At 54.5% G+C, this 22,056-nt stretch overlaps 4 protein-coding genes across 11 annotated transcripts; 2 read left to right on the top strand and 2 right to left on the bottom strand.

The window, feature by feature from the left end:
- Positions 1-67: 67 nt before the first annotated feature.
- PINK1 (PTEN induced kinase 1) lies at positions 68-5,237 on the bottom strand. 2 transcript variants are annotated; one of them, XM_039367322.1, is made up of 8 exons: positions 4,885-5,237; positions 3,862-4,143; positions 3,387-3,490; positions 3,068-3,250; positions 2,556-2,719; positions 2,235-2,359; positions 1,606-1,842; positions 68-1,379 (listed from the first exon to the last, which is right to left on the bottom strand). In XM_039367322.1, exons 1-8 carry the CDS (start codon positions 5,191-5,193, stop codon positions 1,104-1,106), a joined length of 1,680 nt encoding a protein of 559 aa, XP_039223256.1. In that variant the 5' UTR covers positions 5,194-5,237; the 3' UTR covers positions 68-1,103. The 2 variants fall into 2 exon arrangements, with proteins under 2 accessions (XP_039223256.1, XP_039223254.1); XM_039367320.1 differs by having other exon boundaries at positions 2,235-2,362; positions 4,885-5,236.
- A 2,797-nt stretch (positions 5,238-8,034) lies between these two features.
- Positions 8,035-21,972, bottom strand: CDA (cytidine deaminase). Of its 6 annotated transcripts, XM_039367337.1 has the most exons (7): positions 21,833-21,972; positions 19,141-19,227; positions 11,746-11,879; positions 9,749-9,926; positions 9,326-9,437; positions 8,655-8,712; positions 8,035-8,436 (listed from the first exon to the last, which is right to left on the bottom strand). In XM_039367337.1, the coding sequence occupies exons 4-7, from the start codon at positions 9,909-9,911 to the stop codon at positions 8,326-8,328; spliced, it is 444 nt and encodes a 147-aa protein (XP_039223271.1). In that variant the 5' UTR covers positions 9,912-9,926; positions 11,746-11,879; positions 19,141-19,227; positions 21,833-21,972; the 3' UTR covers positions 8,035-8,325. The 6 variants fall into 6 exon arrangements, with proteins under 6 accessions (XP_039223271.1, XP_039223270.1, XP_039223267.1 ...); XM_039367336.1 differs by lacking the exon at positions 11,746-11,879 and having other exon boundaries at positions 21,833-21,968; XM_039367333.1 differs by lacking the exons at positions 19,141-19,227; positions 21,833-21,972 and adding an exon at positions 13,578-13,692 and having other exon boundaries at positions 9,749-10,043; positions 11,746-11,983.
- Positions 12,430-17,102, top strand: LOC120319039 (trypsin-3-like). Of its 2 annotated transcripts, XM_039367327.1 has the most exons (6): positions 12,430-13,413; positions 13,593-13,697; positions 14,860-15,019; positions 15,139-15,280; positions 15,500-15,766; positions 15,966-17,102. In XM_039367327.1, the coding sequence occupies exons 1-6, from the start codon at positions 13,356-13,358 to the stop codon at positions 16,113-16,115; spliced, it is 882 nt and encodes a 293-aa protein (XP_039223261.1). In that variant the 5' UTR covers positions 12,430-13,355; the 3' UTR covers positions 16,116-17,102. The 2 variants fall into 2 exon arrangements, with proteins under 2 accessions (XP_039223261.1, XP_039223260.1); XM_039367326.1 differs by having other exon boundaries at positions 15,500-16,099.
- FAM43B (family with sequence similarity 43 member B) lies at positions 17,267-18,966 on the top strand. The gene has a single exon (XM_039367325.1). It carries the CDS (start codon positions 17,399-17,401, stop codon positions 18,551-18,553), a length of 1,155 nt encoding a protein of 384 aa, XP_039223259.1. The 5' UTR covers positions 17,267-17,398; the 3' UTR covers positions 18,554-18,966.
- Positions 21,973-22,056: the final 84 nt, after the last annotated feature.

Raw genomic sequence — 22,056 nt, 5'->3', positions numbered from 1 at the left:
AATAAACAAAACCTGCTTTTAAACCACAGGAACAACCTCCCCGCACCAAGCACCACACACGCAACTCTGCAAACATGAATGTAATTTATTTGCACAACCAAACAGGCAGTTCCACCTCTAACAAACTACACCAGTAAGCAGGGCACCCCGGGCACAGCCAAGCATACAAGATGGCACCGCTCTCTGATTTTGCATTTGTGACTGCCTGTCACAATTAAGACATGGGGGGGGCTCTCCCTTCCACGCTGAGCCCCCCCCCCCAAAATCAGTAGCTCCTTCTCCCTCAGGCGCCTGTCTCCAAGGGGAGGCCCCCACCTAACGCCTTCCCAAAGTCAGCCTCTCCCAGAGCTGAGGCTGCTGTTCTTCCAAGCAGGCAGATGTGCTGCGTCAGACAAGCGCCATTCAAAAGGGGAAGCTGGAGCCCCTTTGAAGAGGCAGAAGGGGTTTTGGGGGGAATTCCTGGCCTCTGTTAAAGCACCACCAGCAAGGAAGGAACCCGGGTGATTGCACTTGGAGAATATGACTATTTAGGCAGTGGGTTCGAATCTTTCCACAAATTGGTTCTACTGGGAAAAAACCACCCAAACAGAATCACAATAAAGCAGGTGAGGAGGATATTTAACTCACCTGGTTTCAATTCAAGAATTAACCATTTTGGGGTTCTAGGTCACTGAATGAAATAAGGTTCTAGGCATTTTGCTTTGTTTTGCAACTTCCCTCTAGGGTCAAACGTGCAAGCGAGGGGTTTTAAATAACAGGCGACTCAAAACCCCGCTTGTCAAATGCTACTCGTGCCCAGCTCTGTGAACCCAAGCAGGAAACTACGAAGCCAGGGGAGGCCCGGCATTCTGGAGACCACAGCCGGCGTCCCACCAGACCGTGGGTCACCCCAAAAGAGGCCACTGCCCGGCCTCATCACGGCAACAACCAGCAACTGGATGGATCTGAAGGAGACGACATCAGTTTCCAGGGCTGAAACCCCCCCCCCCGTCCTTTGCACTACAGCACCCCAACCTGGAAGCCGCTTTCCCCCCACCACGCACACACACACACACACACACAGGGCCCGCCCTGACAGGAGGCCTGAATCAGCGGGGGTGCTTTTACTGAGGGGGCAGGCTAAGCCGCCCCCCCTTCCAGGAGCAGAGCAGGGCGGCCGCCTCACAGAGGTCCTCATAGTCCAGGTTGGCCAGGAAGGCTCTCTTCAAGCGGGACTCCACCCCTCGGGCGCCGCCCAGCCGGTCGGTCAGCAAAGTGGCAGCCGACTGTCGAAGCAGCCAGGCCACCAGCTGGCGGAGAGGGAGGCCCGCCTGGCCGAGAGCCCCTTCGCCCCAGAGGCTCAGGTGGAGGACGTTGGCCGCCACTCGGGCCGAGGGCCTCTGGAAAGGAAGCAGCGGGGGGCAGGTCAGCCCAGGAGGAGCTGAATCCCTGGGCCCACCGGGCACTGGCGGCTGCGGTCCTCCCCAGGGACTCCGAAACCCCTTTGGGGAACTCCACCCCATGACCGCAGGGAATCCGAGGCAGGAAGCTTTTAGAAAGCGGGTTCACGTTTCTGGCTCTCAGGGTGGCTGATATCATGGCCCCAGACAGAGGGGCCGTCCTCACCTTCGCCGGGTTCCGCCTCAGGAGCCTCGCCACCAGCTCCTTCACTTCCAGGGCTGCCGGGGCGGGCAAGGGGGGCAGCTCTTCCTCCCGGTAGCTGTGGCTCTCCAGGGCGGCCCCCCCTTGGCCGTAGAAGGGGTTTCCGGGCCCGAGGATCTCGTAGGCCAGAGCCCCCACCGCCCAGACGTCCGCCTTGCTGTAATCGATCACTGCGCCTGGGCCTGGCACGGCCGTGGCCACCTGGGGGAGGGGGGAGAGGACCAGTGTGGGGGCAGCTGACTTTTAATTCACAGCATTGCCCCTTGCCTTCCTAACAGACGATTTGGGCAGGGGGTGAACGGCCATTCAAGCCCAGACTCTCTTTAGAAGAAGGGAAGGAAGTTTCAGACATCCCCTGGTTCACCATCCTCTCTTGGTACAAAATGGGTGTTTAACGTTTCTAGACTTTGAATTAAAATCGCTTCCACGCATTTGTATAAATACATCCGTCTTAGTTTTGCTTTGCTTCCCTTGTCATTCCTTAAAGCGACCGTCTTCTCTTCCCTGTTTTTCTTCCCTTTACTCAGAAGAAAAAGAGCACGGATGGGCTCCTTCTGGGGTAGCCAGAGGGGGTCCCTCTCCCCAAAACTTACCTCGGGTGCCATCAGGCAGGTGTTGCCCCCACGATCCACATACCAGCTGGGGAAGGGCAGCTTCAGGCCCAGCGCTTCGTCAGCCAAGCAGCACCCGAAGTCGGTGATGACCAGCCCTGGGCACCCTGCTGCAAGGACAACGGGGAGGAAGCGGAGAGAGGACCACGGCTGAGTACACACACACACCCACAGCTGTGTTTCCCTGCCAGAAAAAGGGCCCGGGCAGAGACCGCAACAGAACACGCTTTAACTTCCTTGGTGTCAGCAGGGAACAGGAACCTCCCGGGGTCCCACATAAATTGATTACAAAACGCAACGCACCCGAGTCAAACTCCATCAGGATGTTGTCTGACTTCAGATCTCGGTGAGCGACTCCCTGCCGGATCAGGTGGTCCACCCCTTCCAGCAACTGCAGGATCATCACGGCTCCCACATGGGGGTCAGGGCACCCCTCGGAAAGGTACTGCCGCAATGTGCACGGGTAGCTGAGCAGAGCAAGGGAGAGGAAGGCAGCCACAGCTGAATGGGGTTCCCGCTGTGAAACCAACATGCGGGTCCCACACTGACACCTCCCCCCCCCCGTGTGGGGCCCGTTCAGAAGCCAGGCAAGCAGGGCCTGTTTCAGTGACCATGGCAGAGAAAGAGAGCCATTTTCTGGCCTCTGTCCAGGGTGCTGAACCTTCAGGGTCACTTCTTGAACCCCCCCAAGCTGTGGAGCTGGTCATTTCCCTGTCGTAAAGTTGTTATTCTTCATTTCATTTGTATCCTGCTTTTCTACCCTAAGTCAGAGCTCCAAAGGAGAGGCACCCATTTTGTGGTATCCATTGGCTTACTTCTTCATCACCAGGAAGAGGGTGCGGCTGTGCCCAATTCCGGAGGGGTTCAAGGTGGAAGGCAGGACGTCCGGATAGTCCACCGTGGCGCCCGGCAGCAGCGGGACCTGAGATGTGAAAGCCCGAATCACCTGGATGATGTTGGGGTGAGGTTTCAGGCACTTCTTCCCAAAGAGGTGCTTCCTAGACAACAATCACAACACTGCCAACGTGAGAGACGGTTCGTCTTCTCTGATGCTGCCAGGTCGAGTTGCAAAACTACAACCTCTTCTCTTTCTGTTCTCCACCTGTCAAGCCCACCAGAATTAGCAAGGCCTACCTGGGCCTGGCAACTGCTCCAAATTCCCCAGAAAGGGCCCGCCCGCTGGCTGGGACAAGTTCTTGAGACATGGTGGTCAGGATGCCTTCGCTAGAAGAACCAGCCTGGAAAAGCCAGAATCAAATAAAGACACTGTTAATTTTTATGTATTTATGTCCCTTTATTATTTTAAAAAATAACTCAAGGCAGTGAAGACATCTAACATACCTTCCTCCTCTTATTTTCCCCAGCACAGCCCTGTGAGGTGGGCTGGCCGAGAGAGAGGCACTGGCCCAAAGTCACCCAGTCAGCTTTCACGGGACTAGAATTCCCAGTCTCCTAGTGACTGGGCCAAAGTCACCCAGCTGGCTTTCATAGGTGGCACTAGAACTCACCGTCTCCTGGTTTCTAGAGACTGATGCCACCCAATCGAGCTGGCTCTCTAAGAGCAAATAGTTACTTTCAGCCAGGAAATCCACCCAGGCCGGTTCCCTACCGAAATATTCCACATCATTTTGATAGCCAGCGGAAATCCTTCTTTCCAGCCCTCGGCCTCTGCTGCACCCTGGACATCCGAAGCGCCCCCATTGCCAGGCCTCCGCTGGGGCCCCCGCTCTCCCTCTCCGGCACCGGTGGCAGGAGGGGCCGCTTCATACACAGCCCCGCTGCAGCCTTTGCCGATCGACTGGCCGATGAAATAGTCCTCCAGGCTGAAGCCTCGCCGGGCGAGTAATCCCAGGGTGTCCTTCTGAGGCTTGTTCCTCGGGAGGAATATGGTCTGGAAAGAAGAGCAGCCACGTCAGAGGCTCCCAAGCACGAAAAGGAACGCTGGGCGCGACTGCTTCGGGCCAGAAGAGGAAAAGCAGGGCCTCCTCGGTGGAGCCAGCCCAGAGAAGTTGCCCGTGGCTTCCGTCTCCCTCTGCTGCCATCAAAGCCTGCTGCGCCTTCGGGCTTTTGGCTACCTCGGTATACGTGTGTGCGCGCGTGTCTTGGATCGTTTCCTTGCAGACGTCTCATGACCCAACTAGGTGACATCATCAGTGCAAGAATGGGGTGGGGCTTGCGGAGAGGAGGAGGAGGAGGACTGAGGGGTCCTAGGTGCTCTCTGAGTTTGGTCCCTTCCTTGCAGACGTTTCATGACCCAACTAGGGGACGTCATCAGTGCCAGGAAGGAACAGGGTTTGTCTTCAGAGGTTATAAGACTCTGTATGAACAGTGCACAGCCCCCCCCCCCGGCTTTCCTGCCCTGCATCTATTTGATTCTACACAAACAGGTGAAAAAATATTAGTAAAACCAACAATCTGCAAAAGCAGGACAAAAAAAGGAAGGTGGCGTGGAAGCCGGAAGAAGGCGGGAGGGGGGAGGAAGAGGTCCTGCGTGCCTCGTGGGCCGGGGGGGTTTGGACCCCCTTTCCCCCTCATGGCCCCGCCCCTCTCCTTCAGAAACGATGCCGGCCCTCCAGAGAGGAGGCTGGCCCGTTGCCCCGGCAACGGCGTCGCCCAGCAACGCGGCCCGCACCTGGATGTCCTTGCAGGCCGCGGCCGCGCGCCTCTCCTCCTCGGCCGCCGGGGGTTCCAGCAACGCCAGCCCCAGCCCCAGGGCCAGCCCCAGGCGCCGCGGGGCCGGCGGGAGGCGCCGCAGAGGGACGCTGCGGAGCCCCAACCGGGCCGCGGCCAGGCGCAGGAGGAGCAACCCCGGGGGGCGCGCGGGCTGGTCGGCGGAGAAGCGGGAGGCAGGCGCGGCGGGCCGGGGAGGTCCCCCGAGCCAGCACCGCAGGAAGACCCGGTCCAGCCGCGCCCCGAGGCCCAGCGCGCGACGCAGCCCCATCGCCCCGACTAGGCCGCACGCACGGAGGGGGCGGGGCCACGCAGACCGGCGGGCGGGGCGGGCAAAGCGGATCTGAACGGCCAACGTTCCATAAGTAGCGCGCATGCGCGGAGTGAGAGGGATGCTGGGGGTTGAAGTCTTCAGGGGCGTTTGAAAGCCTTCTGAGCAAGCTTGGTCTTTTGGGGAAGCTCGGGAAACTCCGCGTGGCTGGCTGGGGAATTCTGGGAGTCGAAGTCCACCCGTCTTAGAGTGGCCAAGTCTGCAGAGCCCCGATTTAAACCGCCCTCCCTCCCTCCTCTCTTCGATGCAGGGGACGTTCAGAATGGAGGAGCAGCCATTGAGCAGCATTTTAATAATTGAAAAAAATCTTCAAGTCGCCCAGGATGAGAAATATTTAATTATGGGAAGAGAATCCCTGTGACTGTTCCATGAACAACGGAGTGATTTGCTCCTGGGGCACATCACACACACACAAACACACACATACTTCCCATTCCACGTTACCAACAGCAGAGCCCGCTTCATTCAGTGTGTGGAGAAGGGTGTGTATACACAACACACAGGAACATTGAGGGCTAACACAACTAGTACTTAGTGCCCTCCTAACCATACCCAAGCACTCCGAGTTTGTTGGCAATGTCCGTTTTGCTCTATGAGTTCACGGTGACCTAACCCTAACCCTAAGTGGAATTTTCCTCCAATGGGATCTTCCCATGTATTTTACCAGGAAACATAGATAAGGCAGCCTAGAAAAGTCAGTGCCCTCCTAACCATACCCAAGCACTCCGAGTTTGTTGGCGATGTCCATTTTGCTCTAGGAGTTCACGGTGACCTAACCCTAACCCTAAGTGGAATTTTCCTCCAATGGGATTTTCCCATGTATTTTACCAGGAAACATAGATAGGCAGCCTAGAAAAGTCAGTGCCCTCCTAACCATACCCAAGCACTCCGAGTTTGTTGGCGATGTCCATTTTGCTCTAGGAGTTCACGGTGACCTAACCCTAACCCTAAGTGGAATTTTCCTCCATGGGATTTTCCATGTATTTTACCAGGAAACATAGATAGCGCAGCCTAGAAAAGTCAGTGCCCTCCTAACCATATCCAAGCACTCCGAGTTTGTTGGCGATGTCCATTTTTCTCTAGGAGTTCACGGTGACCTAACCCTAACCCTAAGTGGAATTTTCCTCCAATGGGATTTTCCTCCAATGGGATTTTCCCATGTATTTTACCAGGAAACATAGTTAGGGCAGCCTGGAAAAGTCAGTGCCCTCCTAACCATACTCAAGCGCTCCGAGTTTGTTGGCGATGTCCGTTTTGCTCTAGGAGTTCACGGTGACCTAACCCTAACCCTAAGTGGAATTTTCCTCCAATGGGATTTTCCCATGTATTTTACCAGGAAACATAGATAGTGCAGCCTAGAAAGGTCAGTGCCCTCCTAACCATACTCAAGCGCTCCGAGTTTGTTGGCGATGTCCGTTTTGCTCTAGGAGTTCATGGTGACCTAACCCTAACCCTAAGTGGAATTTTCCTCCAATGGGATTTTCCCATGTATTTTACCAGGAAACATAGATAGTGCAGCCTAGAAAAGTCAGTGCCCTCCTAACCATATCCAAGCGCTCCGAGTTTGTTGGCGATGTCCGTTTTGCTCTAGGAGTTCACGGTGACCTAACCCTAACCCTAAGTGGAATTTTCCTCCAATGGGATTTTCCCATGTATTTTACCAGGAAAGATAGATAGCGCAGCCTAGAAAAGTCAGTGCCCTCCCAACCATACCCAAGCACTCCGAGTTTGTTGGCGATGTCCATTTTTCTCTAGGAGTTCACGGTGACCTAACCCTAACCCTAAATGGAATTTTCCTCCAATGGGATTTTCCCATGTATTTTACCAGGAAACATAGATAGCGCAGCCTAGAAAAGTCAGTGCCCTCCTAACCATATCCAAGCGCTCCGAGTTTGTTGGCGATGTCCGTTTTGCTCTAGGAGTTCACGGTGACCTAACCCTAACCCTAAGTGGAATTTTCCTCCAATGGGATTTTCCCATGTATTTTACCAGGAAAGATAGATAGCGCAGCCTAGAAAAGTCAGTGCCCTCCTAACCATACCCAAGCACTCCGAGTTTGTTGGCGATGTCCATTTTTCTCTAGGAGTTCACGGTGACCTAACCCTAACCCTAAATGGAATTTTCCTCCAATGGGATTTTCCCATGTATTTTACCAGGAAACATAGATAGCGCAGCCTAGAAAAGTCAGTGCCCTCCTAACCATATCCAAGTGCTCCGAGTTTGTTGGCGATGTCCGTTTTGCTCTAGGAGTTCATGGTGACCTAACCCTAACCCTAAGTGGAATTTTCCTCCAATGGGATTTTCCCATGTATTTTACCAGGAAACATAGATAGGACAGCCTGGAAAAGTCAGTGCCCTCCTAACCATACCCAAGCACTCCGAGTTTGTTGGCGATGTCCGTTTTGCTCTAGGAGTTCACGGTGACCTAACCCTAACCCTAAGTGGAATTGTCCTCCAATGGGATTTTCCCATGTATTTTACTAGGAAACATAGATAGGACAGCCTGGAAAAGTCAGTGCCCTCCTAACCATACCCAAGCGCTCCAAGTTTGTTGGCGATGTCTGTTTTGCTCTAGCAGTTCACGGTGACCTAACCCTAACCCTAAGTGGACTTTTCCTCCAATGGGATTTTCCCATGTATTTTACCAGGAAACATAGATAGCGCAGCCTAGAAAAGTCAGTGCCCTCCTAACTATACCCAAGCACTCCGAGTTTGTTGGCGATGTCCGTTTTGCTCTATGAATTCATGGTGAGGACGAGGGCAAAGAATACGGAGCCAATGGACTCAAAAAAAACAGCGGTTTATCTTGGGGTAAGGCGGGGGCTGCAGGTCAGGGGCCAAGAACCCAGATTTGCCCCTTTGAAATGCGGCTGAGGATCCGGATCCGATCACGCAGGCAGCACCCCCTGTGAATGGAAATATCCAATCGCCTCCCTTTTGAGGGGAGGTGCGGAGATCCCTGGAATCCCAGGCTGGGAGGCGAAGGTGTGCCAGGTTTCTGAACTGGGGAGGTGTCAGGTGGTGGGAGGTGCGGAGAAACAGTGAAGCCGCTGCGGGGCTCCTTCCTCCCGTCTAGATCTTCAGATGTTCTGGACCAAAAGAGAAAGGCAGAAGCTCCTCCAAGCTCTTCTTGATGTAGGCTCCGTCCATCCTGGTCAAATAGATCTCCCACTGTTGACCGAACTAGGGAAACAAAACCCAGAAGTGTCACCAATCTCAAATACAGGCAGTCCTTGATTCACGACCACATTTGACCCCAACATTTCCATGGCTAAGCGAGACAGCTTTTAAGCAAGTTTGGTCCCATTTTGTGACCTTCCTTGCCACAGCTGTGCAGTGACTCGCTGCGGTTAAGTCAGCAACGTGGTTGTTTTAGAAGGCGGGCAGGGAAAGCCTTTTACCTCTCGAAGGACTTGTCTGCAAGCTCCGCACGGAATGGCGTAGGACTCTTGGCTGTTGCTGTTTAAAAAGAAAAAAGAAAAATATGAAACTCTCTCACTCAATCCCAGAAGCTGGCAGGCTCCCTACATCCAAAATTACGTGAGGCTGGGCTGGCGTTTGTCTCCTTCACGGAACTATTATGGGTTTTGGCTTGGAAAATGCACTGAACCTGCAGCAAGACAAATGATTGGGGCTTGCAGGACCCCCAAGAGATGCCCTGAGGACCCCCCCCCCAGTACTCAGCCCTGACAATCTCCCACAAAAGGGGCTTCCTGCTACAGTTGCTTCCAAAGAGAAATTGACTATATTGTGGCTTTTAAATCTACTCTATGCCAAGATGGGTATTATTTTTGCTCCCCGTATTGCAAGAAGCATGCAAGGTGTGTTTGGCACACAAAGAGACCGGCTTCTGTGTGGTTTTGCAGCTCAAGGAAGTAACCATTTTTCTTCTTCCTGAAAGACAGGTCTAGCCAGAAAGCCACAGTCTTCCACCAATGAGCACCTTCAGCCGTCTCCATCGTGATATTCCGCTTCAAACTGTCAACCGCCCGGCTAAAAACATCTCCTGCTTATGCTCATTGAAAGCCTTCCTGGCAGAGACCCCACCCCGGGGGGTCTGAGTGCCACCTACCAGCTGATGGCCATGGCTTTAAATTTTGTGTGACCTTCAGACACGGCCTTCTGGATGGCCGTTCGCTCGGCACAGACGCCCAGCGGAAACACGGCGTTTTCAACATTGCAACCTGGCGGGGGCAACAAGAATATCAGAGGCGTTAAAACAAGACGTAGCTAAACCACATCTCCCAGGATCCCTTGCTCGTGCCGTAACTGGCGGTACCCCAGAAATCTTCCCTGAAGCCACCTTGGCAGAGTTCCTCAGGCATCTTGGCTGGCTCACCCAGCATTTGTGCTCTGGGGCCAACGGTGATGAACATGGAGGGTTGGGGGGTTCAGCCTGTCTGCCTAGAAGGGGCCATAGTCTTTCTCCCACCCCCATTTCTCTGGGCCAGGAGGGTCCAGGCGGGCCGAGGGACACTGCTCCTGTCTTCCTCACCTGTGAAGACCTTCCCCTCTGAGGTCAGGAGTGCCGCTCCCACGGGGTACCTGCTGTAGGGACAGTAGGCAAACCTCTTGGCATCTCGACAGGCGCCCAAAAGACGCTGGACCACCTCCGGCTCAAGCCCGGCCTTGGGGCCGCCCAGCTGCTCGTGCGCCATGGCCAGGAGCTCTGCCTAATCCCGGCGGCACCAGGGGAAGGAATGGAGAGATGGGCGGTGAGTGTTTCTCTCCCTCTGGCAGCGCCTGAGCAGCATCGGAGATGACCGGACCTCCTTCCACAGCCAGCACACCTGTTTTGCCACCCAAAAAGTTTCAAGCTTTGATCGAGGACCTTTCTGGAAGGAGGCCGGCCTCTCCCCGTGCCCGCCCTCACTGGGAGGAAGTCGCCTCTCCTTAGCCTGGACAAGGCGGTGGGTGGGCATCGTCCCCGGCTGCCTTCTCACTCCCCCCTCAGCCTCCTGGCCCTTCTCTGCTCTTGGCCTCCATTCTGGCTGCGGGAGGAGGATAAAAGCAGGGTGCGATTGCTTCCGTGCCTCAAGCAGCCTGGCAGCTGCTTTGCCAACTCAGCCGCAGCAAGAGACCAGCGGCTGTGCCAAGGAGGGCCGGGAAATCTCTCTAGGGACTCCCTGCAAACAGGGAGGCCGGTGGGGGAAGCAAAGCAGTGGAAATCCTGGCAGCACCGCTGTGGGAAGGGAAGCAGGGGGGGGGAGGTGCAGCCTCTGCCGCTTCCCAGCCACTCAGACCAACGGGGGGCCAGAGAGGGCAGCCGGCCGTGGGCGCCGTGCGCAGGGAGAGAAGCCGGACTGCCCTGATCTCCTGTGCAGCCGGCCTCTGCCCTTCCGGGGAGGCTGGAGAGGAGAGGCGCCAGGCTGGCACTGTATCCTCCCAGCCAGGATGGGGCTGGCTGGGCAGGAGAAGACCAAAGCCAGCTCTGCTTTGGAGATTCTGGTGGAAAGTGGCAGGAGCCAACCGGTTTTGCTTTGCGGGTAGCAGTTCCCTTGGTTAAGAAATATAAAAGTGGTTTTACAAACTAGCAACTGCTGGAGGGCCGAATGGGGAAGTGGCCCTCCTTTCTTTGTCTCGGGCCTTCTTACTTGCTGTCCCTGCCTGACACACATTGCTAGAAACGCATTTCTTTAAGTCAGATATTCTTACTCACTATTGGCTGGACCTGGAGGAATCAGACCCTCATCCTCATCTGCCCTGGAGAAAATTATGCAGGCAGGTCCTGGCAGGAGGCTGGCTTGGCTTGAGGAGGCTCTCCTGTATCCCTCCGTTGAAAAATCAAAGCCCAGCTTTTTCCTGGATTTAGGCAGGACGAGTTCGTTCAACGGTGCAGAGGCTTAGAAGAGCTGGGCCGGGCACAGCCCCCGCTTGCCTGGCTAACTTCAGGCTCCTGGAGAGGCCCCACTGTGCTCTCCGCTCATCTCTGCGTGGGCCCTGCCCGAGTCAGGCCGAAGGGCGAACCCGCGATCCCTCTCCTAGTTACTGTTCAACGGGTTCCAGAATTGGAACAAGTGACTGTTTAACTGCACCCGCACAGGGCCTTTTCTTTCCCACAAGGAAACGTTTTTCTGCAAAACTTGGCAGAAAGTGAAAGAGGGGGGGGGGGAAAGCCCAGCGTGAAGGCTGTGGGAGAGGAGCTTGGTCAAAACAAAGGAAAATTTAATTTGGTCAAGCTGACCTCCTCCTCCTCCTCCACTTCTCCGTCCTTGCTTTCATCCACAACCTAAACAGTCTCTGCCATTTGTTTAATTTCGCTTCTCCCAGCTGGGAGAGGCTAATGGCCCAGGCACAGACCTTGCTGAGGACTAGTATGGTGAGATATCCCCAACTGTCACACCTGAGAACCTCAGCCCCTTTTCTTTCCTTGAATTCAGATGGAAGGAAAGAACAATGAAGCGAGTGGCAGTCGGCTAAAAACATCCAGCTTAACCTTTAGATTGACTTCTGTGCCCACCTTAAAGTTTCAGTTCAATACACAACACACACCTGTTTTCTCAGGCTGAGATCCCAGGGGTCCCTTCTCCTCCGTTGCAGGACCTGGCTGACCTGGGGCCCCCTCAAGATGGCACCGGGCTCTCCGCTGTCCTGTGGCCACCGATGCTGGCCCAGATCCTCTTCCCCTTCTCGGGAGAAGGTGCAATTGGCCCGTCAGTCAACTCTCTGCGTCCATCTGTCATCATTTCTGAGCAAGGAGGCTGGGACTTCCTTCCCCTCCCTGCTTTGCCTACAATGACAAAAGCTCTGAGCAGCAGAAACAGGAACTGCCAACCTTGCAGGGGCTTCGCACAACTCCACGGAACAATCCTTGCCCTCACAACCGTTGCAGTATCCCCACGGTCCCTTAACGAATCCTGTTCAAGCAGGAATTCTGGGAGTTGAAGTCCACGAGTCATAAAAAAGCCCAGGTTGTCTGCCCCTGCCCTACAGCATTCAGGACAAAGACCCCCAGCGATGGAGCACCCACAACCTCTGATCTCCCAAGTTCTAGGTTGGTTTTCTGGATGCCCAATCCTGCCTGGCACGGAGGGATGGGCAGGGGTGCTGTTTCCTCCTCCAAACAATCCAAGCCCTGGATTGAAAGGTTGGCATTCCTTTCTCCTGTCTCATCCACCCCACCCACCCACCCACCCACCCATCCACCCATCTTTCTTCCCAATGTGACTTCTGCAAATGTGCCTTGGGGTCTACGGCCCTGGGATTCTGGGCATTCAAATGAAGGAGATTCAGAAACTGGAAGGAGGAGGAAAAGGCTGTTTCATTTTTAAGCGCCTGGAAGCTCTACCACTAAAACTCGGAGCGTAGCGCACTGATCAACGACTTATAAATGGGCTAGAAGCTGCTGCTGAAGATGGCGCTTCCGGCCTTGTTTTAAATGTGGCCGTCACTAAGCAGAGACTCTGCTTTGCACGTCCTGAAGCCGGAGCTCTGGGATGCAGAGGTGGCACCACGAGTCCTCGGGTCCTCGGCACGCTAAGAGTCAGATCTGGCCCCCAATTGTGCCTCTCTGTTGTAAAATGAAGACTGCACACCCAATCTTCCACGCTTGAGCAACGTCTTTTAACCCACTGAGAATCCTGCTTGGGAATGATGGTGGCGCAGCCTTGGCCTCTCCCTTTTTTTGCCAACATCGTATTTTTGTACATTTCTGTTCTTTCTGAATCCAGGAACATTTGGAATCGGGAATCGAAGCAGCCCGACTTCCACCGGGAAGAGGGACAAGGAGCCACGTCTGATCTTTACGGAGGGCTGGGCCCATCCCTTTCAGGCTGTGCACCATTGGTTCTGCTGCCCGGCGGCAGATGCTCCGTTCTCCGTGCCAAGCAGGGATGCCGGGGCCTCCGGGATGTCACTGAGCGGCCACGTCTGCCGAGAAACCTGAGCTTGGGCCTGAATGGAGGGCAGGGCCCAGAAGGAAGCCGAGAAGACCCGAAAAAGGATGCCAAGCGGGTGCTGGTGCCCTGAAGGACCTCCGGGACAGTGGACCATTGATGGTGCTCCTGGGATGGGGATCGCTATGGCAACGGAAAGAAGAGCCGGGACCGAGAAGAAAGGGAGAGATTTGGGGCATCCACAGATGCTCTCAGAAGTAAAGTGGGATGAGACCTCACAGTCCAGGACTTCAGCTTCTGCTCCTCCTGTTCTCCTCCTTGACCGGTGAGTGATTGTCCCAGATGGGCTTCCACCTGCCCGGAGCCCGATTCTCGGAAGAGGCATTGCAGACCTGTCTGTCTAATCTGCACCCCTCTTGATGCGAGACTGGGGGGGAGGGCACATCCTTTTGGTGTACCAGGGGATCCCTCCTTTTAGATCCGACGTACCTTTTCTTACCGCAGCTCCATGGACCGGCTCAGAAATTGGGGCAGCGGAACAGGATTTGGGGGGGAACCCCCACCCGGGATCCCCTTCAGCCGGGGATGGAGGTGGACAGGAATGGCCAGGTATGAATCCAGCGGCCTCTTGAGTCTTGAGCCACAAGAGCTGAATGACAAAAAAGGAATCGTTTCCTCATTTCTCAAAATATTGCCTGTTTGCCCATCTAAATTAAGAAAAAGGCCATTTTCCTTCACTTTTCATTTCATTTTCAACCTCCCACCCACCCAGGAAAAGAAGCTTTGGGGGGGCCCTCCTTCCCCCTTCCCTCCCCCCTAGGAAAGGCCAAGAGGAAACTAATAATCAGAGCAACATCCTGGCAGAGAGCAAGGCATAACTCTGCGGACAATTGCTTAATTGTTTGTGAGAAGACGGTAATTAAACCTAGGAAGTGCTGGAAGATAGCTGGCAATTAAAGGGCATTTTTAGGTGGCAAAGTTGTAAAGATGGCTGGAAACACTGGGGGAGAACAGCTCTGAAAGAATAAATGAATGGGTGAGCAAGAAATCTTATGACTAGAAAAAAATGTTGCTTGTTTGTGTGTGTGTATGTGAGAGAGAGAGAGAGGGAGGGAGGGAGGGAGGGAGGGAGGGAGGGAGGGAGGGAGGGAGGGAGGGAAGGAAGGCTTTAGGGAAGAATCTGTAAGTAGAAAAAAAGATTTAATTCAGTATCCCTGCTGTGGGAACCCCATGGATTCAACCCAGTCAGCAACTGGGTTGTATAAATGCAACTAATTTACAGATTTGTCACTGGAGTCAGCTTGACTCCTGTGTCAGATCACAGCATCCTTTTTAATAAGGTCAGAGAACAGCAGAAGTGACCGCCAGAAATAAAAGCACGTTCCATTTTAACCTAAAAAGGCTATGGTAGCATACATCTCAGCAGGATGACTTCCCCAATAAGATGCCCAGCTCATAAAAACATGTTGACGTGGCCTCTAAAAAAACAGCTCAACATTCCTTCAGAGAAGATAGAAAATCATTTTTACTGGGGAAAAAAAGGCGGAGTGAATTAGAGCACAAGAACTGAGAACTGAGTCTGGAAGCGCCAAAAATGGACTGGATCGGGGGAATAATCCAAACTGCAGGGAGGGCATTAATTGGGGAGGTGGGCTCAGGGACCAGGGAGGGCTTGTGATTCTGCTAGCTGGGCATTATGGGGCCTGCAGCATCTGTCCATCACCAGAGAGGCCACTTTTAGGGACTGCCGACCGCCTCCCTCTCCCCGCAGACCGACAGACAGACGCCCCCCGCATCGTTGGGGGCTACGTGGTGGCCCCCCACTCCTCCAAGTATCTGGTGTCTCTGAAGAGGAAGACGGGCTTCCACTTCTGCGGGGGGGCGCTGGTCAGCCGCAGCTGGGTCTTGACCGCTGCCCACTGCAAGACAGGGTAAGGAGGAGGCGTCCTGGACTTATGGCCACAGTCAAGCCCAACATTTGTGTGGCTAAGTGAGACATTCCCATACCGGAAACCTCCCACCCTCCAGATGGCCTTTTCCTCTCCTGCAGAAAGGACCAGATGCTCATCGTGGCCGGAGAATATTCCCTGTCCACTTTTGAGGGCACCGAGCAGATCTTCCGGCCGGCCCGCATGGTGCTCCATCCGGACTACAGCACCTCTTCGAAAAATGCGGACATCATGTTGATTAAGGTGACCCCAGCTCGGCTCTCGGGGGGGGGAGGAGACCGATCAGGGAGGGGGGGGAGGGCAGGGAGAGAGGGGGTGGGCACAGAGGTGAGCTCAGCCTGGCAGGCCACTTTCTGACTCCCGCAGTGTCCCCAAAACTGGCACGGCCTCTTGGGGGAACAAATGGGGGAGCTTCCTTGCACCTCAACACCCACTCGGGGTCTCTGTGCTCTCGCCCACCAGCTGAGCCGCCCGGTGGCCGACAGCCCCTTCGTCTCCATCGTGCCGGTCCCTCGGCAAGGGACGAAGGTTCGGGCCGGCCGCTTCTGCCAGGTCTCCGGCTGGGGCTACACCACGCCCATCAGGGGCAGGACGTCGGACACCCTGCGCAGCGTCCAGTTGCCCCTCGTCTCCACCTGCAAATGCAACAGTTCCGCTTCGTACGCCGGGTACATCACCAAGAACATGATTTGCGCCGGATTCGGCTGGGGAGGAAAAGACGCCTGCCAGGTAGAGGGGGCTTCTGTTTTGTGCCTCCCAACCTGGTTCCAGGAAGTGCCTGGAGCATCCGAGGATGGTTGGCCCTTAGCCCTTTTTTTCCAGGGAGGGGGGCTTGGGCAAACAAATGGGAAAAAAAGGATTCCTTGGGAAATTGTGGGTTGTTGCCAAGCTTCTTGGCTCTTCTCTCTCTCTCTCTCCCCCCCCCCAGGGTGACTCCGGGGGGCCGCTGGTGTGTGATGGGCGGGTGTTCGGCATCGTTTCGTGGGGACACAGCTGCGCCAGCCCCGGGTATCCCGGCGTCTACACAGCCGTAGCGAACTTCCAGAAGTGGATCTACAAGACCATTTTCCAGAAATAAGGGGTGCTTTTGGGGTGGGGTATGCACCTAGGCTGACTGAAGCTCCTTCGCATCGGGTTTGTGTGTGTGTGTGAGCTGAACAACTTGCAGTGAGCTTCAGCTTCTTTCTTTCCCACGCTCCCTCCCCCCATTCCTTTCCCTTCATTCCTTCTTTCCTTCCCTCAGTTTTCCTAAATTTCCTTTTTATTTGGGATGCAAACAAAGAACCAGACGAGAAACTACTCTTTATTTTGACAACCAGTTCCTGCAGAGAGGTGGACTGTGTGACTCCCGGGGTCAGTGACTGTGAAAGAACCCACAAGGGGACCCACAAAGTCAAGGAACTTGCTGTCTGCCTTTTAGCAGAATCCACCTCCCTGACTGCCAGGGGATGTGAGGTGACAGCGATGAGGCCATTACGAAAACCCACTAAGTCATTGCAGCCTGAGGGCTGGGTTGCTAGGAGACCAAGCCCAGCTGATCTGGGACAAGGGAGGCGGATAGCGAGGCCCGGATCCTCCGGCCACGCAAGGGGTGCGGCGGGGGCCTCCAGTTTGGATGTACGCAAGTACACAAGCGAGGGCTGATTAAAACGTCACACCGAGACATCATTTGTTGAGCAATGGCTTACTAAGTGAGCCACAACTGGCTGGATTGACACACATTTCCGGAAGTTAAACAGTCCGGCAGATGCAATGATCAATATTCCCCCTGTGGACAGACCCAGCAACACAGCTGGGACTCAGAAATAAGGAGCTTGCACCTCCCAAACATCTGGAACATCTTCCCAAAGAAGCTGGCCCTAGGGGCAGAATTGCGCCACCAGGATCCCATTGGGGAGCTGTTCCTTCAGCACCTTCCTGCCACCGGTAAGCGCCCCTTAAGTCGGCTGGCCAGATGGGCGGCCCCCTCAGCCCCCACTCGCTGACAACTAAAGACTTCAGCAGCCCCCATCCCTGGGGGGCCGAGAACCCCAGGAGATCCACCTGCAGAGACGGGTTCCGGATCCAAAGAGATTTTAAATCTCTGCTGTAAAACTTGTTAGGAGGGGGCATTTATGAAAGCATCTTGGCATTCTCGTAACTTACTTAACACGCCCGGCCCTTTTCTGTTCCCACGGGCGCGCGGACCTGGGAACTCGCGGGGGCGGCGCGCGCCCGGGCCGGGCAAGGAGGCGGAGCAGCGGCGGCGGCGGCGGCGGCTCCGTGCCTCGCCGCCTCCCCTCCTTGCGCGGCTGCTGCTCGGCGAGCGCGGCGGGAGAGCCCAGCTCGGCCGGGGCAGGAGGGCGGGCGTCGGGGCGGCCCATGGCGGCGGCGGCGGCGGCGGCGCTGCTGCCCTGGCGGCGGAGCAAGTGGGTGCTGGTGGGGCGCGAGGAGCGCAAGCGGCCGGGGAAGGGCTGGGCGCCGCGGCTGAGCTGCGCCTCGCTGCTGGCCGGCCTGCTGGGCTCCTGCCCGGAGCTGTGGCCGGCGGGGGCGCCGGGCGGCCTCTTCCGCCGCCGGCGCCGGACGGCCCGGCTGAACGCCGAGGAGCCCACCTTCCGCGCCTGCTACCTGGGCCACGCGGCCACCCTGCTGGCCAAGGGCGAGGGCTGCGCCGAGGCGGCGGTGGAGAAGCTCTGGGCGCGCAGCCAGGCCGGCCGGCGCGGCGCCCGCACGCAGCTCAGCCTGGGCCCGCAGGGGCTGCACCTGCGCCCGGTCGCCGCCGCCGCCGCCGCCAAGGAGGGCCGCCCCCGGGCCGGGCACGCCTACCTGCTGCACCGCATCACCTACTGCGCGGCCGACCGGCGCCACCCGCGGGTGCTGGCCTGGGTCTACCGGCACCAGGTGAAGAACAAGGCGGTGGCGCTGCGCTGCCACGCGGTGCTGCTCTCGCGGGCCGAGAAGGCGCAGGCGGCGGCCCGGCTGCTCTTCCAGACCTCGGCCGCCGCCTTCGACGAGTTCAAGCGGCTGCAGCGGCGGAGCGACGCGCGCCGGCTCCAGCGGCAGCTGCTCGGGGAGGCCGTCGTCCCGCTGGCGCCCCTGCGCAGGCTGCTCAACGCCAAGTGCCCCTACCGGCCCCCGCCGGACCGCGGCCGCAACGGGTCCCGGCTCAGCTCCATCCAGGAGGAGGAGGAGGAGGAGGAGGAGCAGGAGCAGGAGCAGGAGGAAGGCAGGAGGAGGAAAGAGCATCTGGCGCCTTTGGGCATGGCCACCGGTGCCCCCCTCGACTGGCTGGCCACCTGCTCCATCATCTGCGCCATCGGCTCGGCGGGCCCGGCCCTCTGGGCTGACCACACGGCCCATAGGGGCCGCCCCGGCGCTGCCCTTCCAGAGCCCAAGATGACCAGGTGCCTGGAGCGGCCGGAGATGCAGACTTTGGTGCGGGAATTCCAGTTCTGCAGCTTGCAGGGTGCGCTGCCCGTGGGGGACACGGCCTCCTGGAGGCCACCTAGCCGGGAGCCCCCTTGCCTGTCCCGCTAGGAGCACCGAAGCCATAATTTTCTAATTCCTGGAGATTTGGGCAGGAGAGACAAGTGGGCGTGGGGAACACAACGTCTCTTCCATGTTGTTCCCTCCTGGCAACAAATCCAGAGTCCGACACGCAACCGAACCATCACATCCTCCTCCTCGTCAACTGAACTCCTTCGTCTGTGCCACGTTAATCGCAGCCCTTTTTTCTCTTTTTCGCTTGGGGAGAAACAACCAGAAGCTTTGCGCCCTTTTCTGTGGACTTTGGAGGTTGGCAGAAAGAAGCCCCTGTGAGCTGGTGCTCAGCAGGATGGGACTCTTGGTACATTGCTGGGGGGGGCAGTTTTTACATATTTGGTGGCCTTGGGGAGGGAGAGAAGATGGTGTTTGTACTTGCTGAACTGCAAAAATTGTGGGGGGGAGGGAGGGAGAAACACCTTTAAATAAAAACTCTTTGGGTATCTATAACTTCCACAGCTGGTTATGCAATTGGCAATTCTTCCTCAAGTCTCGTTAAAAACAAACAAATTTTCGATATTGTTTTCCTGCTATGATGAGAGTCAGCAGGAATCTTGCATATAAACAACAGCTTTCAGTACCTTGGATTTCTGACGTTCTCCAGAACTCCTCTCCAGTGTGCTGCCCTGTTGTACATCTGTTCGCAAGGACAGGCAGAATCTTGTTACCTATTTTTAACAAAATAGAAATTAGATACCAAAATCAGATGCCCTGAGATGTCAGCCTTAGTTTTCGTTAATCCTAGGAGAATATTGGTACCTATTTAGCAGGGGTCTCCAAACTTGGCAACTTGAAGACATGTGGACTTCAACTCCCAGAATTCCTCAGTCAACCATTCTGACTGGGGAATTCTGGGAGTTGAGTTCCACATCTTTTCAAGTTGCCAAGTTTGGAGACCCCTGCTATACAGCATCAAACTATAAAGAAAAGAAATTGGGGGAGAAAACCAGCTTGGTTTAAACCCTGAATTTTGAAAGTGATGAGTTTATAAAAAAAATAATAAAAGTGAGATTTAAAAAAATCTAATAAGTAAAATTTAAAAAACAAATAAGTTAGCAGTGGAGTGATGTAGCAGAAGTCCTCAGAAACCCAGACGTGCCCAAGGGGATGGTCCCATTCGGCAAAATTGCACATCCTGAATTTCTGTTAAATAGGGGAATGTCTAAACTCGCCATGCAAATTTAAATGGGTCTCTTGAGCAAGTTTAATTTCACAGAGATCCCAGTTTCTTGAGTTGAGAATCTTAGCCTTAAGTGTAGAATTCGCTTGCGTGGGGCAATTAAAACTCAGGAAACAATCCGAGTCAGTGGCCCAAAAGCTTAGAGACTGTTTTCTTGTCGAGTTTAACCTGTGACAATCTGGCAGAGCAGAAACAAACCAAAGTAACCCCAAATAATGGTTAGATAACGATGCATAGATAGGGGGTTGGACTAGAAGATCTCCAAGGTCCCTTTCAACTCTTATTCTGTTTGGAAACATTTTCTGTCAATGCCAGCAAGATGCTGTTTCCCCTTGCCTGCTCACACACCGTCCTTTCGTTAATTCTGCTGTTATATAAAATGAGATGTGCGGAGAGAGAGATGCTTTTGTAGACGAAAGGGTGGTATTATTTTTAGATCTTCTCTCCACTGCCATGGGAATTCATTTCTAGAAAAATCTTTGACAGATGAAGCAGGTGGACAGGGGGAGGAGGGTGGCCATGGCAACCAGCTTACTTTGATTTTAATTTTTTAAAAATCAGACCAGCGGGTTCATTGGTGCCGCACTGTTCCTGCAGCCTTCTGCCAAAAATCAAATTTTTGCATCCTTTCCTTTTCATCGTCCTCCACTGACTGCCCATCCCCGACCTTGAAATGCAAAGATTTTAGGCAAGCTGATTTAAAAAAAACAAAACAAAAAAAAACACCTTAAGCTCTTTGCTTTTCTTCCTGAAACATTTTGGGAGGGGAGCGGGGGGGGGAGGGGGGAGGTGTAGAAATCTTGCTGTCAGTGGCACCAAAAACTCTATTCTTCCCATCTTCTCTTTTTGGATCAACTTCTACACTTTTGCAGTTTTAATATTCTTCGTTCCGTTTTTTTTTTCTCTGTGTTGCCAAATACTTCCTGGCACCCAGGCAAAATGTTGATGAAAGAGCCAATCTTGATGCTACTATTGTGCTAAGATGCTTTCTGGCATTGTGCAATTGTTTTGTCTTCTGGGGATGAATTTATCTGTTCCCCCTCCCCCCACTGTGTGATGTACATTAAAAAAAAATCCCAACTTGCCAGTGGATTCTGGAACAGCTCTTGGGTCTACATTGGTTGGATCGCTGCAGTTCTCTGCGACAGACCCAATGCAGTTGGGACTGTCATAATCAGCTTGGCTAACCCAGCTGGTAAAGCTTCGACTAAAGCAAGGCATTCGTTTATTGGCTGGGGCTCACCCCAAACCTCTCTAGGGTGCTGCAGTTTCCAGATGCTGAGAGGGCAGGATGACAACAAGGGATCCTTGTTTCAGGAAGGGCAAAGGATGGGGGTGGAGATGGGGGGAAGGGTTACATTTCCCACAAGAACCTTGCAGAGTTGTGGTGGAGGACAAGGATTAGATTACGTTCACCACCTCGAGTTATTTACAAGTAATAATAAAGGTGGGATAGATGGATGGATGGACAGACGGACGGACAGACAGACAAACAGACAGATAGATAGATGCAGGACTTTTTTTCTCATAGAACGCCCAGAACGGAATTCCGGCACCTTTTTTGGATGGAACCTTGTAGGGTAGGCAAGGCAGGTTGTATGACGTGTGTGTGTTCCAGCACCTTTTTTTTTTTTTTTTTTAGAAAAAAAGCACTCGATAGATGAATGGATAGAGATAGATAGATATAGATAGCTGGATGGATGAATGGATAGATATAGATAGATGGATAGATGGATGAATGGATAGAGATAGATGATAGATATAGATGGATATAGACACATATAGAAATGATAGATACAAAAAATTAAAGATTATAGATCTCTACATAAACAACAACAACAATAACAGAATTGGAAGAGACCTTGGAGGTCATCTAGTCCAACCCCCTGCTCAGGCAGGAAACCCTACACCATTTCAGACAAATGGCTATCCAGTCTCTTCCTAAAAACTTCCAGTGTTGGAGCATTCACCACTTCTGGAGGCAGGTATATAGTTATTAGTTATAGTTTAGTTACAGTAATGAAATCCCCCCCCCCACTGAAGCTGAAATAGAGGCCAATGGACGGGAAAGACCTTCCCCCGGCCTGGCCTACCCGGCAGGGCTGTTGGGAAGCAATCGGGGGGAGGAATTTCCACCTTTTCCCCCCTTCGTCTCGTAGAGCAACGTCGCCTCTTTTCTTTTCTCTGCCCTCCAAGTTCCCTCAGGGCGAGGGCCAGAGTGACGCGAACAACCCATTGGATCCCCTCTAGCCCTGTTGTCGTCTATGGTGAGGTGGGCCTCCCTCTCTGTCTCCGTCTCCCTCCCTCGCGTCTTGTT

This window comes from Crotalus tigris, unplaced genomic scaffold (genome assembly GCF_016545835.1).
Source record: "Crotalus tigris isolate CLP2741 ecotype Arizona unplaced genomic scaffold, ASM1654583v1 scf7180000020588.15403103151:6194809, whole genome shotgun sequence".
Lineage (NCBI taxonomy): Eukaryota > Metazoa > Chordata > Lepidosauria > Squamata > Viperidae > Crotalus > Crotalus tigris.
Note: the sequence above shows the minus strand (reverse complement) of the source record. Positions and strands in the feature narration are given on the sequence as shown.

Excerpts from the sequence above, each read along its gene's own strand:
- PINK1 (XM_039367320.1), bottom strand. The coding sequence starts at position 5,193 with ATGGGGCTGCGTCGCGCGCTGGGCCTCGGGGCGCGGCTGGACCGGGTC. Across the intron at positions 4,144-4,884 it reads CGGCCTGCAAGGACATCCAG|ACCATATTCCTCCCGAGGAA; the intron begins GTGCGGGCCGCG and ends TCTTCTTTCCAG. Across the intron at positions 3,251-3,386 it reads GGAGCAGTTGCCAGGCCCAG|GAAGCACCTCTTTGGGAAGA; the intron begins GTAGGCCTTGCT and ends ATTGTTGTCTAG.
- CDA (XM_039367332.1), bottom strand. The coding sequence starts at position 10,175 with ATGCCCACCCACCGCCTTGTCCAGGCTAAGGAGAGGCGACTTCCTCCC. Across the intron at positions 9,927-10,043 it reads CTTTTTGGGTGGCAAAACAG|GCAGAGCTCCTGGCCATGGC; the intron begins GTGTGCTGGCTG and ends CGCCGGGATTAG. Across the intron at positions 8,437-8,654 it reads GCAGACAAGTCCTTCGAGAG|TTCGGTCAACAGTGGGAGAT; the intron begins GTAAAAGGCTTT and ends TTGTTTCCCTAG.
- LOC120319039 (XM_039367326.1), top strand. The coding sequence starts at position 13,356 with ATGAGACCTCACAGTCCAGGACTTCAGCTTCTGCTCCTCCTGTTCTCC. Across the intron at positions 13,698-14,859 it reads AGGTGGACAGGAATGGCCAG|ACCGACAGACAGACGCCCCC; the intron begins GTATGAATCCAG and ends CTCTCCCCGCAG. Across the intron at positions 15,281-15,499 it reads CGGACATCATGTTGATTAAG|CTGAGCCGCCCGGTGGCCGA; the intron begins GTGACCCCAGCT and ends CTCGCCCACCAG.
- FAM43B (XM_039367325.1), top strand. The coding sequence starts at position 17,399 with ATGGCGGCGGCGGCGGCGGCGGCGCTGCTGCCCTGGCGGCGGAGCAAG.